The sequence below is a fragment of the Hirundo rustica genome, chromosome 9 (assembly GCF_015227805.2).
Source record: "Hirundo rustica isolate bHirRus1 chromosome 9, bHirRus1.pri.v3, whole genome shotgun sequence".
NCBI classification, from domain to species: domain Eukaryota; kingdom Metazoa; phylum Chordata; class Aves; order Passeriformes; family Hirundinidae; genus Hirundo; species Hirundo rustica.
In genome coordinates this window covers 28,393,436-28,411,640 of record NC_053458.1, presented here as the reverse complement: position 1 = coordinate 28,411,640, position 18,205 = coordinate 28,393,436, and the positions used below count along the sequence as shown (strand labels likewise).

Sequence of the window (18,205 nt, the reverse complement as noted above, 5' to 3'; positions counted from 1 at the left end):
AATCAAGCACATGACATTTTGGATAACGCTGCTGTTGGGAATACCTTTCCTGTGTAAGATAATTGAGATATATGGATATAGAGAGCACGGTCATTTCTTTCTAAAATGCACCCTGCAGCTTTATCCTGGCCGTTTTATCGGAGGTGCAGCATACCTCCTTCAGGTTCCTAAACTCCATGTGCTTGGATTCAAAGATGAGCCTGCACAGTTTTCACCTGCAGTCTGATGAGGCTTTGCTGGGGTTTGTCTCCTGCAGGTATTTGCTCTGCAGTCATCCCTGCTCCAGCTGCATCCCCCGGATCATGTCCGTCTAGCAATGGTGGATTTTCTGTCTTCCATGGGAAAGGTGTTTATTCCACAAGAAGCACAGGTAGATGGAATTGTGGCCTTAGTGAAATTGCCTTTTCAACTAAAATTGACTTTTAGTTAAATATACAATTAAATGTATAATTAAAGGATGGAGTTCTTTAAATATTTACAGGAATGCCAGGACCGTTGTCTTGGATTAACGGTCTGCAGCTGGTTTATTTTTCCTCAAGACATGCTGAATGCATGCAGAAATCTTGGAGATTCAAATGCCAGTCCTTTCTCACTGGTGAGAAGCAGCAAGAAGTGAGAATAGAATGTCACCTCCCTCAGAGTGGTTCTCTAGCCAGACAGGGCAGTAGCACTCTCACATTTCCCAGACGTGTCTCTCAGTCTCAGAGCGATTCTTTAATAAGAAGTCCTGATGGTGAGATATGCACCAGTAACTCTTGGGAGCTGATGGCTGTTTGTTCCTGTTGCAGAGGCAGGTGGTGCCCCAGCTGTCCTGTCTGTTTGCCTCCCTGCTGGCTGACCAGACCTGGCTGATTCACCAGCACGCACTGGAGGCATTCACACATTTTGCAGAGGTGAGCAGAGCACAACTCTGGGTGCAGGCATTTGGTTCTTTTAACTTCTGTTGCACACAAATTCTCCTGTCTCCAATGTTTGCTGCTCCTCACTGCACAATCTGGGTCTGAGTTACAGATGCTGTTGCACATTAAAAGTCATGAGGGCTACTGCAGTTGGAGATTTCAGGAGCTGGAAGTGAAGAATTATTAGGCACTGGTTGCTTGGATTGGTTGCAAGAGGGCAGGGACTGTCTTAGAAACATCTGTTTTGTTCCCTTGTTAGCATGAATGTACTGAACAACCAATAACATTTTTGCCAGGAAACGAGACATGAAGATGTTGTTCCTTGGTGCCTTAATTCTGAAGAAGCTAAAAGCAAAGTTGTTAATTTTCTGGCTAAGGTATGTATATTGTTTAACCATTTTACTGCTGTCTTATTTGACGCTGTACATCTGCTATCAGCAATACACAGCATGGGGCTACACTTGCATTATCTGCATGACCATTAAATAACTTTAAGCTGTCTGGTTGAACATTTCTGCTTGCTTTAATGAGCAGAATTAGCTTCTGCCATTCCTATGCACACTGCTCCTCCAGTACTTTCAACTTAAAGCATTTATCCTCCTTAAACGAAAAATACCTACCAAATTGCACTGTTATTTTTGAAATAATTACCTGTTAAAAAGGATTTGATAATTTGATTTCCTTCCCCATTTCTCGTGGATCAGTTTCTGAAATGTAAATTAACATGGTATGAAACATCTCAATGCCTTTTGCATATTAGGAGAAATTCTCTTAGGAGCAGGTCACTGTTGCTGCAGAACAAAAGAGATGTCAGCTCTTAGAAAAGAACTGATACCTGCCAGTGATGCTAACCCAAAGTTGTAGATAACCTCAATCCTTGATCAGAAGAGTATGTGAGAAATAATATTCTTGGAACTGCACATTAAAATCCCTCCATCTCTCCCTTTTGTTCTGGCCTATAAATTGAGCCTGTGAAGGTTGGTAATGCTGCTGCCTGGGTTTAGTTACCTCTCCTGGGGCTTTCTCCCTAGACAAGGCAGGTGGAAGAGACAAGAGAAGCACGAACAGAACGCCTGAAGCAAGAAAGGATTACCTGGAGTGCACAGGTTTTGAAAGTGGACAGAGAAGTGGAGTCAACAGGAGAGGTATGTGTGCTTCTTTAAACTGTTCATTTCTGTCAGTGCTGGGCAGTCTCTGAAAAGGCTGAGATGCTCTTGCTGCCCTCCACGTTCTAAGAAAAAAGGCCACGTGTGCTTGTGGCTCTTAGTCTGGTATCTAAGGGTGTGTAGTGCCTGCCAGGCAGCCAGAACCCTCACAGGACAAGGGACTCTGGCAGCTCTGTTCCACCTGAGGGGTTTCCTGCATTTGAACGAAGACGGATCGCTTAACTACAACATTGAATTGATGTTTTGTGTTTACTTAAATCTGCAGCCTGTGGCCAAAAGAGCCTGTCACCCCCCCTCTGAGGAGCAGTACAAGGCAGCAGTAGGCTCGATGGAGGGGGCAGTGGAGGCTGTGAAGCTGCTGCTCCAGAAAGGGTCCCCTCCAGGCTGGCTTGCAGCGAAGCTGGAGGCTCTGCACGCAGCCATAGCCACCCTCAGGGACAGCTTGCGGTAGGTGCTCCACAGGGCTTGGGGACAGTGACCCAGCTCAGCTCCCTGGTGGGAGGGAAGAGGTGCCTTTGTGCCAGGAGTGCTGCAGGAGAAGAAGCTGTGACATGGGGCAGGGCTCTGCAGTACTGCTGGGTCTTGGTTCGTGGGCCAGAATGGACTGAGGGGTGGGGTGCCGGCCTCTCCTGCACAGCCTGATGGACGGGAGTGGACACTGCTGGACAGCGGAGCTGTGGGTTTGTATATTGCTTGTTCTACTATGTGGAGATAGACATTTCATGATACTGTATTCTGAATACTGGGAGGCTTGAATCTGGTGTAAAAGTAGCAGTGACCTTGTTCCTGTCACATGCAGGGGCCCAGGCAGTAGGTGTTTTTATCTTTATTTTAAAATACACTCAGGAATAACAATTAAAGGCTCTCTCCTGTTCTCTGAACATACCTCTGCTGCTGGTTCCATTCCACACTAGGATGATCCTTTAAAAATAATCTTTATTGGTCACAGTTAAGAGCAGAAACAACGGTGCTTAAGCAGGTTGTGGTCATTCACTGTATGGTTCCCAGCACCTGTTGTGCCATCCACTGACAGAACTATACAAACCACAATAAATAAGCTGAATAAACTGTACATTCATCTTAAAATCATCTCTTAGCTGAAAAGTTAAAAGGAGCCATTTCTAAGGGCTTTATTTTTCTGGGATAGAAAAACAAGCAAGAAAACCAAGGGAAAAAGGCACATTAACCAAGAAACTCAGTGTGACTTTCATTTATTGTCAGCAGTTTTTCAGGGCAGGGGTGAGGTCGGGATCAATCTCCTACACCACTCTTGGCCTCCAGCAGCACATCAGCACCATCAGGCTGTCCTCTCTCCGGGAGCACTGGCAGCACCATGGCTGGGCGTATTGCTCAAGTGCAGGCTCAGCCCTGCAGCTTTTGGCACAGACTGGCAAGGAGCGTCCCTGGCAAGAGCTCAGGCCCCACGGGATCTCGTGGCTCTGCAGCAAGTGCCTGCCTTGTGGCAAAAGCAGCGCTGAGGTACTTTATCCACTGGACGGGGGAAGCAGCAACTCCTGTCACAGGATCCAACACACCATAAATCACCTTGGTCTCCTTCAGAGCTGTCACCAATTTGTATCATCTTCCCAGTTCAACTCCTCTTCTTCACCCCAGCCTGTAGCTTCAGCCTAGAATCACATAAGAGTGTCAAAGTTTAAGGGATGTGGAATGTACTCTTAGCACAGCCCCAGGAGCCAGGCAGGAGCCTGAGTGGCTTGGGATAGTAGAGCATTCATCCACAAAGCCAAAAGTCCAAAAATGAAGTGTCAGTATTTGCAGGCTTATGGTCTTAAAGAACTTTGAATTACAAGAGGAATCATCTTAAAGACAAGGAGTCTTAGGTTTTTTTTACTGGTTGTATCAAACCCACTTCCCATTAAAAAAGGTTGCCATACATTAGATGATTTCTTTCCCCTTAGGAAAGAGCTGTTTTCTTGTTGTATTCTAACACTAAATTTGATCTCCCCCTCCCACAGCACAGGCTGCCTTTGTCCCAAAATGGGGTTGGGGTCATGACAGCCACAGGACACTGCCACTTTCAAACATCATAAACAACTTCAGTTTACAACCCAGGCTCCTCTCCCCATGCTCCCTGCTACCCCCCTGGGGTAGCTCTCTTGAGGCTGAATGAGCAAAACAACTTGAAGTCAACACCTATTCCCTAAAGGGAGTTACATGTTCAAGTGGGAATGCTGCCTCCCCTTCTAGTAAACAGCAATGGTCTTTGGAGTCTCCCTGATTGAGCTACAGGGATTTAGCTGCTTAAAGAAACTGCAGTTTTCTGCCCCTGTGTCTCTGAAATAGAGAAATGTTTCAGCTATTCTTTCATGGAAACAACACCCAAAACAAACCCAAAAAGCTTTACTCTGTAATCCAGAGGTTCAGGTTTCCTGGACCTTAATTTACAAAGCTATTGTGTTTTACTAGATGAGTCAGGAAACACTTCAGTCCTGAGCACTCTCTGTTCCTGAAAGCCCCTTCTGTTTGAACACGTCTGTTCAGCAGCCAGGGTCCAGCCTTGTTGTACCTGACAAACCAAAACTCTCCTTAACAAGTCACAGGATTCCTGCACCCAGGATAAGCAGCACAGAGTAAAACCTGGAGCTAAAACTCCTTAGTACTTCTAGTAGTGCACAAATGGAGTCCATTCCCTGTTTCGTAATGGAGCTCTTTTGCTGTATCAAGTGCCCACTGCAGTACCTAGTGCCTGCTGAGATGCTGTGTGCTGGGGAGCCTCTCAGGGCTGCAGTCACCTAAACCTCCAGCCTCTTACCTCAATCACATCAGCTGCTGCAAATTTGGATGAAAACAGCACAGTCTGGGAGGCGCCTTCTCTGCTGGACACCCCACCCGAGTGAGGTGCTTCTGTCCTTGCCTCAGGTAAAATCAAGAGGGCGGAAGAAGGTTTAATGTCTGGGATCATGTCAGCAAACCAGTCCAGCTCAGGGTCTTGCACAGGTTTCCTCTTCACTTTGATGGTGAATTCTTCTCCCAGGCCAGACTCTGATGAAGACTTCAACCTTTCCTGAGAGGTTTTTGGCAACACAGTTTGTCCCAGTTGTTCCTCGTGGTCCCACTTGTCATTGCTCCAGCTGTTCCCATGGCAAGACTTTGTGGGGGGACTCAGTCTGAGGCTTTTCGATTCTTTGCTCAGTTGCTGGGTACCTGGCAGAGGCCTCGGCCTTTCAGCTGCATCAGCCTGTGTCACAGTGGGGCAGTTTCCTGAGGATGGTTTAGGACTGGGGCTCCTGGGTTCAAAGTCATCCCAAGGCTTCTCATCTACATCATGATCAGCAAAATACGGTCCCGTGCTGCCCTGCAGCTCCTGGGGCTGAATTTGAATGTTCACAGTTTTCTCAGTGTCCGTCTCCTCTGGCTTGCTCCAGTCTGGCCACTCCTCTACTGGCTTTTCCGAGGTAGTCAAAGAGCTCCTGCTGTTCCCCAGTGTATTAATGCTTCCAGGAATTCCATTCAGGGGGGGCTGAGTGCCTTGCTGACCTGTGGAAGTCAGCAAAGGTGTTAATACGCATTTAAAGAGAGAAAGTGCAGGCAGAAATGGAGTTGTGTCTAAAACTTCTTGACATTACAGGAACCACCTGGCATGGGAAAAAGCCAGTAATTGATTGGAAAGCAACTCCTCTTGGATTAGAAAGCAGAAACACCTTCCTGCTTGCAAAGGAGGGAATTCACCTCAGAGCCTGGGGTCAGTACAAGCTGATTGCTGATAAGCAACAGGTGACCAAGAAAAGGCCATGGAAGGAAACAGAATCAGCTTTGACTGTCAGAATGAGCTGATCTGTACATCCAGAGTATCTGCTGAGCTGTGGGAGGGGGGAAGGCACAGCACAGAATCTGCTGTAAGAAAACAAATTCAGTTCCATGCACCCTATCTGTGTACATCAGCTTCCCAAAGAGCCATGTCCCAGGAGGGAAGTTAAGAATCACACTCCCCTTCCTTCTCTGTTGCCTTCCGTGGGTCACTGAATCTTTCGGATCAGCACGTGGGGAAAAATGCACACCTTTTCCAGCAACACTTCCTTGGTGAACACCTGATTTCTGAATGGAAGCACTAGGCCATGTTTTACCTGTCTTGGAAGCCAGGGCATTGTCTTGTCGCACGGGAAGGTTTTTGCCAGGTGCATTTGCAGAGCTGGGGAACGAGCTGGGACTGTTCTTCAGGGGCCGAGAGGTTTGATTTCTCTGATTGCTCATGCCATGACTGGGGGAACCTGCCAGGATAAAGGGAAAGAAAGCACACAAGTTGAACTGCCTGCAGCACTGGAATGTTCTTTTTGAAGAACACTGAATCCTGGCACAGCAATCCAACAGCTGCACCTCCTGATCCATAGATAACAAAATACTCCTCTGTTCCTGCTGCCTACGGCTCTTGCCAGTACAAAGTTATGGCAACTGTACAAGGTCAGCTTTTGCTGAGATGTTCTTTCAAGAAATACACAATGAATAAACTGATTAGGATCAGAGCAGATGCTTTAAAAATGCTGTTTGCCACCTGGCTGGATCCAAAATCCCAAATGCATCACAAATCCCCTGGTACCTGCCTTATATAAAAGCACTGCAATCGCTTACAACAATTCCAAGCACAAGCAAACTCATGACACTACACAAACCCCTTTCCATGCCTGGGCATGGGCACAGCAGCTCCCTGGAATGAGAGTCTCTACTCTGAAGGCTGACTGCCAGCTGCCCTCATCTCCCAGCCTGAGGTGAGGGGGTGGTGGGCAGTCAAGGCCACGCTTTGGAGCTGCCCAAGGCAGGTGTATTTCCCTGACCCGGTGCTGACAGCTCAGCAAGCACCTGGTTGCAGCTCATTTTTGGGAGCTGCAGGGTATGCTCAGTACTGGTGATGATTTGCCAACACCAGCCTCAGCTGTGTAGGACCCTGTTGCCAGCACCCCAAAATGGCACAGTTTGGGCCAGTGCTGTGCTGCACTTCCTTCCACAGGGCTCATGTGTGTTCCCAGCCAGCTGTGCCTGCCTAGGCTAGGGATCACCAGTGCCGCCAGACACACGTGGCCCAGGGGAAAGGAGTGCAAGCAACACACAGAACCCAGCCCCTCCCCCAGTGCCCTTCACAAAGGGCACATCCTTCGAGGGGCTTGAGCAAACAGCTTGTCAACCTCATGTGCTCAGCCCCTTGTGCTGCTTTTTGCAGATCCTGAAACTCATTGTTAAGGACAAAGGTGGGGTTTGTGTTGTTTATCAGTAGTTAAATCAGACCTAATTTTAAGTATAATCTGAAAAATAAACTTGGTTTCAGCCTGCAATCCAAAGTGGTTTATTTACTACAGTCTACTAAAATAAATAATATAAAGAAACTAATGCAGTGAGCCATCCACAGATTTTAATGAAGGGTGGTAGCTGCCAGTACACACACAAACAGGAAGCAAACACTTAAACTGATCTCTGTCACGTATTTCATTTGGTATCTCTATGTCTAAAGTTACACAGATGCTGACTTTTCCCTCGTTATAAATATTCTTAGTTTCAATATCCAGAGCAGCTTTCCCTTAGCACACTTGGTTCCAAGTTATCTAGCAGGTGCAGGGGCTACTGTCTTCACTTGCATTAGCTGAAAAGCCTCCAGAGAGTTGATAAAATAGGGAAGTTCGTATTCCTTTTCCAATCTATGAATAGAAATTGGGGGAAGAACATGAGATTTACTGTTTTTAAGAACAAGAAGGACAGCGGGAATATTGAATAACTGCCCATATAAGTCCTTTAGAAAGGCAATATTGTTTTTCCACAAAAGACACACACACATACTGTATCTCCTTTACTTACAGGGATTCTTATATGAAGAAGAGGTTTTACTTTTTCCCAGTATATTTGGTATGTTTAAAATACTTTTATATAACTCTTCTTCTGATATCAATTCTGTATCGGCAAATAGCACCTAACCTAAAATCCAAGTCTGGCTGCAAATTAGCTTTTTTTCAATTAACCTGTCACCAGGAACAGATTAATATTCCAAGAAATTCTGCCTACGCTGCTTGGACAGAACAGGCAAGCATCCCAAGAACGCTCTGACTGTATCTTTTACCTTCTGGGGAGATATCAGCAGTTCTCATGAAACTTGGTGCCGAGCTTTTGAAAATCTTCGTTCTTTCTCCACCTACAACCACTTCAGGCCCAAGCAGCGAGACGAGGACGGCCAAGCTGTGCAGGGTTATGGCGACGATGGAGTCACTGGTGTCCCGCAGGCCCAGCAACACCTGCACCAACCACACACTGACGTTAGCACAGCAGAAAACTGCTTCCGCACTGCTTTCCCTCTTCAAGCGCTACTTTTGCAGCACATCTCATTTCTAGTCCCCTACAGCTCTCAGTAGAGACTGGATGTTGTTTCACAGCATAAAATCAGCCTCCCACTTTGTGCTACCAGTTAAACAGGGTGGCTGATCCTAGTGGGTGAGCGGGGCTCTGAGTAATCTGGTCTAGTGGAAGGTCCCTGCCCGTGGCAGGGGGGTTAGGTAAGATTACATGATGGTCCTTAAAGTCCCTTCCAACCCAAACCATTCAGTGCTTCTGTGAAATCCCATATTCCGGGATATACCACCCCTCGGTCTGCGGCCCTTAACCTGTGGCAAGATGATGTTCTTGAGCTCCTCCCGAGAGAACAGCTCCGCGTAGGCGTGGATGTGAGACAGCAGCACCATCCGCACGTGCTCCTCGTGCACCTCAAACAGCTTCAGCAGCACAGGGATCACGTGGGCCTGGAACAGGGCTGGCGACAGCAGGCAGCTGGTCTGGCTCTCCCCACTTTGCTCTAGGGAACAGAGGTGAGGATGGGAAAAGGCTGCTTCAGCCACGACAGACAGCTCACCCAGAAGCTACTGAGGGCTGACACCAGGATCATTCCCAGTTCTCCTCCCAGCGACAGCAGAGCAGTGCAAAGGAGGAAGCACAGACAGCTGTCCTTTCCAGTTCTGTCTGTTACAGTATTTGTTCTGCTCAGGGAAACGCCACCATTCCCTTGATTCAGTGAAACAACTGCTCTGAATTCATTCCAAACTTGTCAGGAATAATTGTGATGAGGAAGTATTTAAAGGTCACCTTTCTTTGGGCCCAGCAGATGAGGAAGAAAACTCTTGACAGCTACAGGTTCTGCAAACACGAGCTGATTGAGGAGGAGAGGCACCAGCCGTGATGCTATCAGCTCCTCTGACAAGCCAGCCACCCTGTCCAGCAGGAATCTGCATTCCAGGAGACAGCAATTAGTATCGAGGCAGCCTTCCATGCATTTATGTCTGTTTCCCTTAACATCATTTTCCCCTTTTTGTGCCTGACTCATCCAGTGTCCCACTGCAGCCTCTCACTCTGACCTACCTCCTGCCTGAGGCAAAGGTAGCACAAACCTGGAGCCAGAACCACATCCTGTAAAACCCCCCACCCGGACCGTGGGCTGGCACAAGCACATCCAGCTGGCACAGGAAGCTGCTGGGGCACCAAACTGCCTCAGAGCTGGCATCTCCTGTGAAGAGCTGCAGTCCAAACTGCAGCAGAGAGTTCTCCTCTCACTCCATACCCTGGTCCATCACAAGGATCTTCCTGCTGCTTTGGAAAAGACTGTTCTACCTAACACACAAGGGAAGTTTCCCTTCACAAAGGGAATCCCATTTTGAAACCACTTCCATCTAATGAAGCCAACGGAGTACTGATTGGGGTAATTAAGAGTTTAATCTTGTGCAATGGCTCTTTCCTGTCAGATTTTCATGTATAAAATATTAATTATCAGTTACTGCTTTTTCTCTGTGCTTGGAAGAGAACAAGAGAAGGGTGCACGTGCTGTGAAGGCCCCTCTGCCTGATAAAAGGGCAACATTCCCCTATCTTTAAGCAAAGTGTTCATCCCCTCCCTCAGTAAACACTGGCTGGCACAGAGATAGTGAGAACCACCCTCAATGTTCCTGCTAAGGATCCCCATTCTCCTCTTAACTTCCTCAACTTAAAATAACCGAAGTATAAAAGTAGGCAGGAAACACCTCTGTGAGAACACCAAGGCTCTTTTTTATGGAAAAAAGAAAAATTCAGCTTCTCCCCTTTTCAGGCCTAGATAATGCCATGATTACACAGAAGATTCCCTGACAGAAAAATTCTTGGGGTCTGCAACAGTGGGATTTACTGCAAGATGTTCCACTACTGCAGCTGAGACATCCATTACAGGCAACAGCTTTACTCTTGGCACCACATCATCAATTCACCCAACAAGTCTTATTGCCAGCTCTCTCGTTGCCAGCTGTATCACTCTGGAGGCTGGGGAGCATCGGGATGGTGCAGGAATTGCTCCTCCTGAGCACCAAACCAGCCACAAGGAATCCATTTGCAGAACTGTACTTTATCATTCTGAAATAAGAAGCTTCCACATTACAGTTCCTTCACTTACTTGAAAAATTCAGTTTTCTCCTCCTCAGACTTTAATGTTAAGGTCTTCAAAAAATTCACAACTTCCAGAAAATCATTCCTAAGCACAAAACCAAAAGCTGTCAACTGTAATCCTTACTGATGCTTAAACCATCCACAATGAAGAGACTGCAACCTCCCACCACTCCTTTAGCAGAGAATATGAGACAGAGGGACCCAAGTCAAATCCTGGTGGATCAAGAGTGGTGACACCCGAAGGCTGCTCAGCACCCCTTTGGGAGGGCTGGCAACACCTTAATTTAAGGAGCCTCTTTGTCAAAGATCCCTGCAAGAGGCAGGGATTCAGTCTGCACTCCCATCCCACCTTCACAAAACTGGTGCTTTGCAAGACAGAAAAAAGCAGCATCAAGACCAAGAGAGGGCTGATACTCCTGTCCTTACCTGAAGAACTCGTGAGACAATAAGCTGGACAGTGGTGGGCGACACTTTGGGTCTGGATTCAGCAGTGTACAGTGCAAAGTTTGCTGAAAGCTGGAGAGAGTGTCTGCTGAAACTGAAATCCAGAGCAGCTACAGTTAGATTTCTCTCTCCACACTCAACGAGATACGTTCAGGAGTCCTCCAGCCCCCCAAAAAACTTATTGTTAGCTCTAATTGACAGCAAAAGTGCAAATGGAAGGGGAAAACAGCATTTCCATTTCTCTTCCTAACCTGCCTGGCTACTGAGCCTCCAAGGAGTGCTGCTGTTCTCCCAAGAAACCTCCTGCTGCCTCTCTGTTGGAAGTGGCAGCCCCTGCTCAAGACCCACGTGCCACATCCATAACCCTTGGTAGGACCAGAGCAGGCTCGGGAGTGCTCATGTCACACGGGCTGCTCACCTCCAGCCACATCTGACCACATCCCCACAGGAAAAGGGGAACACAGGAGAAGCCAAGGTCTGCAAACAGGGAACAATGCTGGCCACCGAGCCCGCAGCACTCCTGCCAGCTGCGGCCAAAGGTGAAATGTTCAGCCACACAAGGAATGAACCACAGGGCCTGTCACCAGCAAAATAAACCAGTGTCATTCTCACCCTGATCATTGAGAACTGTCAGGAGGTTCTCAACTGTTGTCCCAAATGCGTAGGCGTCCCTCGCGTGCCCGTAGCTGCTGGGCAGGATTTTGAAGTCTGCAGACTGAAAACAAAACAGAACAAAACAAAAAAAAGAAACCAGCAAAGCAAGAGCTTATGAAATATGTGGTGTTTTCCGTAAGTCTTTATTCTCACCCCCCACCAAATACACTCTCCAGTTCTTTTTATAGCACCAAAGCTCTACTGTGTACCCTACAAGCAGAATATTATGCTAAAAATTCCTCTGCTGGGGAATTTATAACCCAAAGGAGCAACTCCATCATGATGGAACAACTCCCCAGTGAATGCAGGCAGTCAACAGCTTTGAGCATTTCTATGGAAACAGGCAGTAATTAGAGAGCAGAAGCGTGCTCCTTCAGCACAAGCAGCTCCAAGGATTCTCAACAGCTAGGAAGTGACTAACAGGTAGGGAAAAGGCTGTGGTGAGGGTTACACAACCGTGGGACCACAGTGATCTGGGCAATCTCAGCAACCTCTCTGATTTTTGCAAAACTTTGGTGGTTTGGAAGCAACACAAAGCGTTTGAAAAGTAGTATTACCTGTGCCCAACACCATTCCCAAACCAGGGATGGGACAGAGGAGGGACAAAAGGAACAGAGGAAACCTCAGATAATATCAAAGAGCCGCTTCCATGCCATTTAGGCACGAGGAAATACATACAACATGAATGTAAAAGTATTTCCTGCCCATCACGTTTTCCTTTGCTGCCAGCAGGAAGCTCCTTGAGCTGTCACTCACCATCTCCTCGCAGGGGATGCACGACTGGTCTCGCACCGACTTCACGTGACGGAGGAACTGCAAGGACAAGAGGGGGCCCTGAGCTGCCTCCGTGTGCCCCCAGTGCCAGGCTGTGCCCACGGGCCTGGGCTGGGGCTGGCAGCAGCTGTGCCCCTGCCCCTTCAGCTGGCACCCAGGGCAGGCTGCACAGCAGGCAGCAGAAATCAAAACAGGAATTGTTCTTTCTGCTACCAAGCAGTGAAAATGCCACCAGCACAAGCTAAGGAGGCATTTAAATTATTTTCCATAATGACTGGTTTCGACCTGAATCTTCCTGCTCTTTTTATATTTTTGTATCAGTCCAGAAGGTCAAAGATTTCCCACTCTCCAGCCAGCAGTGTCCCTTAGAAAAGTAGCTGTGTTTTGGCTAATGGAGAATTAATTTGTGTTGACGTTTTGGTTTATAGTTATGGTGTCCTTAGAGCAAAGATTCAGGACAGAGCTGGAAGTGAGCCGATACATTTAATAGCAAATCCAGCTAAGTGGAAGGACCTGGGCCTTCACATCCATAGCCAGATTCCACAGGCCAGGAATCCTCCCCTGGGCATCCAGGGTGCACTTGGCTTGGCTCTTACCTCTGGGGTGGCTTCACTGAAGCCACAGACTGTTTCCATTCCTCCCAGCTTCCAGTGCCCATCCTCACTCACAAACACTGATGATAAACAGACGTTGTTATGCGTTAGGTTTCCCTAAAACATAAAAACCAATAAAAGGGCAACTGACTTAGGGGATAGGTGAAGATGTAAAATCTTAATCAGAACTAATTAGGTGCTGCAGGGGGCTGAGGGAAAGCTGCCAAAAAAGCACATAGTTCCTCTGGGATTTTGTAGGTGACCAGCAGGTGCCAGGCAGGAGGGCCTTGGTTTTAGAACAGACAAAGCCCTAATTGTCACAGCCCCTGCAATGCAACTGTAAATCCACGGGAGTTCTCCAGCAGTGAACATAAAACCCCAGAGCTACAGTCTGAGCTGAGATTTACCTGCAGTCCTGGGCAAACACAGAGCGCCCAGACAGGGCAGCAGTGACAGCGATCTCTGGCATTGGTGTAAACAAACACCAAGGCCAAGCAATCCCATTTCCCTAAAGCAAGAAGTACCACAAGCAGATCCATCAACTGAGAACTGCTTGTTCCCTCATTTCCACAACATCTTCAATTACCCTTCCTCCTCCAAAGCAGCCAAGTTTAGCGGTACAAGAACTGTGGGGCACGTGTCTGTCTGTCGGTCTGTCAGGAATCAGCCAGGAGTCACCCAGACAAGCGCAAGTACAACACTGCTGTCACGCTTCCTCCATCTCCCACCAGAGCCTGATGATGCTGCCAGGGGTACCTACCCTGTCATGGAGGAAGATGAGTGCCAGCAACACATCGTAGATCCCTGCACAGATTTCTGCAGCAGAGAGCGTCTCCAGGACCATCTCCAAGGGCCTCACCCGCTCTGTAACCAGGTGGATCCCGTTTGCTTCCACAGTGCAGGAGAGGAAGCGCAGAAGGCAAGGGTGGCGCAAGGTTTTCAGGTGCTTCCAGAAACAAAGATGTCTGTTAGGCATCTCCTCCAGATGCAGAGAGCTTAGTCCTGTCCCCTTAGCCATGTTTTCTCATGGAATTCAGACAGCCCATCCCTGCTCCTCACCAAGCACCCAGCAAACTTCCTCACTCAGACTGCAGAACTTTTTGTAATACACTGAAACAGAATCATAGCATGGTCTGAGTTGGAAGGACCTGAAAGACCATCTTGCTCCATCCCTGTCCCATGGGCAAGGACACCTTCCACTGTATCTCAGGTTGCTCCAAGCCTGGCCTTGACACTTCCAGGGATCCAGGGGTAGCTACAGCTTCTCTGGGCACCCTGTGCCAGGGCCTCCCCACGCTCACAGAGAAGAATTTCTTCCTGATATCCAATCCAAACCTACTCTCTCTCCATTTGAAGCCATTCCCCTTGTCCTGTCACTGCATGTTCTTCTCTCTCCATCTGTCTTGTGAGCTCCCTGCTGGCACTAAGCAAATCTTACACAGAATAAAAGTCTTACCCATAATAAATATGGTATTTTGGGTGGGATTCACCCAAGAAAGACCCTGACTTGTATCTGCAGGAGGAGGCAGCACTCTCAAAGGCAGGCAGGCACTGCTGCCCTCACCACTCAGCACACAATGAACCCTGCAGCTGCCAGCCCCCTTCTGCCTCGTGTCCAGGCTGGCTTCCACCTTTTCTCCTGCCCTCACTCCCGAGGGTTTGACCCCTGTTAAGCGATTCCCGTCCTGCCAATAAGAGGAGGGACAGCCGTGCAGCGTGTCCCAGGCACAGTGCAGTACCTTGGCAGCTTTATTGACCTTCTCCTCGTTCTCCCGCTTGTACACGAACACGGAGGCGAGTTTGCCATCCTGGAGCACGGCCGGGTAGATGGTGTGGCCGGTGGGCAGCGTGAACGGCGGCTCCTCCAGGGTGTAGCTCTTCAAAGCACTGTTCTCCGAGCCCATCCCTCGCAGAGGTGCCCTCCTCACCACAAACGGGATTTTCTTCGGACAGATTTTGTTCCAGTTCACGTTCAGAGCATTTTCTGCAAAGCACCGAACAGCCATGAAGAACCTCCTCCTGACAGTATCCTCTCCTTGAGTTTAAGGACAAGAACAAAACCCCCAGAGTTTACTTTGTAAAGGAAACCTAGTGTCAACAAAAGGATTTGGACCAACAGGTGAGCAGCTCTCAGCAGTGGGGCTTGGACTGCACGGGCACCTGTGAGCATCACCACCAGCTCTGACAGTGCAGCACCCACAGCCCAACCCTGACCCGGCTGCCAAGCTGAGATCCACCAAAAGCAGGACCCACCAACAGCCCCAGCCACACAGACACCCACTCCAAGGGTTTAACTGACATTAAGCACCGTCAGCAGTTAGGAAGTGTGACTGCCACTCCACAAGGAGCCTCTGGCTTTCTTAAAACACCATTGCTCAATCCTCCACAGAGAAGAATTCAGTGAAGGAGGAAGGATTACAAGCTGGATTTCAGGAGGTTACCTGTAGCCAGGTACTCTCTTCCAGCAGCATGTTTTCCCCCTTGATTACCTTCTCTCCACGTGACAAATACTCCTTCTGTCTGCCAACCCTTCCTTCCTCCCACAGCCTGTCAGGAAGAGGCTGACACAGATTTTTTGCCATTTCCTCACACAGTAAAACAAACACACTGATTGCAGAGGCTCTTTTGGAAAACACTGACCCAGCACATGCTCTGTAATCAGGCTTGTGAACACAGACCACGGGTGAGACCTGAACCTGCCTGCACACAGAACTCAGCAAAGCTTCACCAGGAATCAGAAGGAAAGAGCAAACCCTCAGTTTTCAGGAAAAGTGGGGGGAAATTGCCCACCCCCAAGATTTTTTTTTTTTTTTTTTTTTTTTTTTTTTTTTTTTTTTTTTTTTTTTTGCAACTGGAGAACTGCTTTATTGTGGTTGTTTCCAGCCATGACCTGAGGATTCAGGAAGGCAACAACACAGGATTCTTCCCAGCAGAGTTGTTCCACCAAAGCTGCTGCTCTGGCCCCTCACCTGTGTCTCCAGTTAGGCCACCCATGAGCCCTGAGGTCAGAACTGCTCAGGGCCTTTGGAAAAAGAGCTGGTTACAGTTTCCTGGCTCCTTTAACCTTCCAGAAGGTACAACAACCCCTGCAGCCTGAAATGGGGGAGAAGAGGACCTTTTAACTGAGCTTCTGTGTCTTGATCCACCTAAAATCTAAATTGAATCAACTACAGAACTTGCAGCTCCCTCATTCTCTCCCCTCTGGTGTCAGGCATGGATCTGCACCTTTTCAGCACTGATTCCTTAAATGGGATCTTTAAGACATAAAGGGAAAGTTATGAAAGTCTAAACTGCAGCTTCCCTACACAGAGGGGCTGACAGGTGAAAAGGGAACACAATGCAGAAACAGCACACGTCTCTAAACTGGATTTTTTTTTTTTTGTGAACTCCCTGGCACAAAAGCATTCATGCTGCCCCCAGACAGAATATTCTCCTCTCCAGCCAGAACCTGGGAGCTCTACCCTGGCTGCCCCAGATTATCCCTCCTCACCTGTGTGCAAGGCACCAGCTGCTCCTCCTGAGCACAGCCAATGCATTTCTGCATTCTGCTCTTCCCAGCTGTGCCTCATTTAGTTGTTCTACCTCAATGATTTCTCACTCAGATTTCACTCAGGACACCTGAAAGTACCTGGGCTGACTTGATGCCTCAGGTTCTTCCAAATACACGGATATATCTGGCTTCAGAGACACACACAGCTTAGACCAGAGTCATAGAATGGTCTGGGCTGGAAGGGAATTTAAAAGCTCATCTCATTCCACTCCCCTGCCATGGACAGGGACACCTTCCACTATCCTAGGCTGCTCCAAGCCCCATCCAGCCTGGCACTGAACATTTCCAGGGATGGGGCAGCCACAGCTTCCCTGGGCAGCCTGTGCCAGGTCCTCACCACCCTCACAGGATCTCTTCCACACACCTCACCTAATTTTCCCCAGGCTTAATTTGCAGCCATTCCCCCCCTGTCCTGTCACATTTCCTGATGAGGAGTCCCTCTCCAGCTTCCCTGTAGCCCCGTCAGATCCTGGAAGGCTGCTATGAGGTCTCCGTGCAACCCTCTGCAGGCAGAACAACCCCAAGTCTAACAGCCACAGGGGAGGTGCCCCAGTCCCCTTATCAACTTCATGGCCTCCTCTGGACTTGCCCCAACAGTTCCACGTCCTCCTCATGCTGGATGTTGTAACACCAGAGTCATCCCGGTGCTCGTGATGTTCCTGAGACCCGCTGCACAACAGCCCGCTGCAAACGCACCTCCCCTCTCCAGGGAAGCTCCTCTCAGGAGGCGCCCAGCAACTCCCCGTGGCAAACGGGGAGCAGCCTGTGGCACCCCGAGCTTCCCAGCTTTTTTTATGGCTACTGAAACTCCGGCTGGCAAAAGCATCTGCAAAGGTCTATGCCCAGGTGTGGCTCCCCGGAGCCAAAACAAACCATTACGCAACGATGAGTTAAGAGCATTAACCCTTTTGTATCTTATTTTCAACAAACTGTAAACATGAACGTCAGATGTAACACACGGAACACCCGGGGACAGAGAGAGGAGCCCGGCAGGGAAAGCCAGAGGGATTGGCAGCTAGGGACAATGTGGATTTGCTACCAGAAAGAGGTGGAATTTCCGTTTAGCCTCCTCGTGGAGTGAATGACAGCCGCATACAGGGTATTCACCTGACACACACGCCGAGCGCTGGCGCTCCACAGCTCAGAGAGAGGCAATTCCCGGCTTTCCCGGAGCCCTGCCCGCCACCTCCCCGCCAGCAGAGCCTCCTGGAAGCGCTCTCGGCGGTGCCGGGGGCTTTGCTCCCAAAGGGAGACACCTCCCAACGTGACACCTTCGAATGCCCACCCGGCACCCTGCACAAGCAGACCCTCGCAGGCAGCTGGGCGATCGGCAGCCTTCGTGGGAAGGAAGCCCTGTTCTATCGCACTGCCCCAAGGCCGGTCCGACCCTGGGCAGCGGCCAGAGCCCAGGCTTCCCGGGAACACGGGGTAACGCGGGCTGCGGGAGCAGCACAGGCAGAGCCGCCACTGCGGGAGCCGTGCCCCGGAGCTGCAGCCCCGCGCACACGCTGCCCGCGGGGCGCACCCGGCCCGGGGGCGGCAGCGGCACCGCGTCCGCAGCGGGGCTGGCAGGGCCCGGCCCGCCCGTCAGACCCCGTGGCGACCCCCGACAACATCCGCGGCCGCCTGTCCCCGTCCCCCGTTCACCTGTCCCCGCCGGCCCGGGGGTGCCGGTGCCGCTGGGCCCCGCCGGCCGCTCCGTCCGTCCGTCTGTCCGTCCGTCCTTCCG

The 18,205-nt window shown here is 49.4% G+C and overlaps 2 protein-coding genes across 6 annotated transcripts in view; one reads left to right on the top strand and one right to left on the bottom strand.

The window, feature by feature from the left end:
• The window catches only part of FIRRM (FIGNL1 interacting regulator of recombination and mitosis), a 16,903-nt gene extending 13,478 nt beyond the window's left edge, over positions 1-3,425 (top strand). For all 4 annotated transcript variants that reach the window (XM_040073362.2, XM_040073367.2, XM_058421726.1 and 1 more), the window contains 6 exons: positions 257-370; positions 789-893; positions 1,196-1,276; positions 1,931-2,044; positions 2,331-2,512; positions 3,290-3,425. In XM_040073362.2, coding sequence (XP_039929296.1) covers positions 257-370; positions 789-893; positions 1,196-1,276; positions 1,931-2,044; positions 2,331-2,512; positions 3,290-3,308 — 615 coding nt within the window. In that variant the 3' untranslated portion in view covers positions 3,309-3,425. The remainder of the gene's footprint in view (positions 1-256; positions 371-788; positions 894-1,195; positions 1,277-1,930; positions 2,045-2,330; positions 2,513-3,289) is intronic.
• SCYL3 (SCY1 like pseudokinase 3) lies at positions 3,261-18,205 on the bottom strand. Of its 2 annotated transcripts, none has more exons than XM_040073372.2 (14): positions 18,124-18,205; positions 14,666-14,910; positions 13,687-13,872; positions 12,930-13,043; positions 12,316-12,372; positions 11,518-11,620; positions 10,888-10,999; positions 10,469-10,546; positions 9,140-9,279; positions 8,665-8,852; positions 8,127-8,298; positions 6,151-6,294; positions 4,839-5,563; positions 3,261-3,693 (listed from the first exon to the last, which is right to left on the bottom strand). In XM_040073372.2, exons 2-14 carry the CDS (start codon positions 14,828-14,830, stop codon positions 3,631-3,633), a joined length of 2,247 nt encoding a protein of 748 aa, XP_039929306.1. In that variant the 5' UTR covers positions 14,831-14,910; positions 18,124-18,205; the 3' UTR covers positions 3,261-3,630. The 2 variants fall into 2 exon arrangements, with proteins under 2 accessions (XP_039929306.1, XP_039929305.1); XM_040073371.1 differs by lacking the exon at positions 18,124-18,205 and adding an exon at positions 15,896-16,027.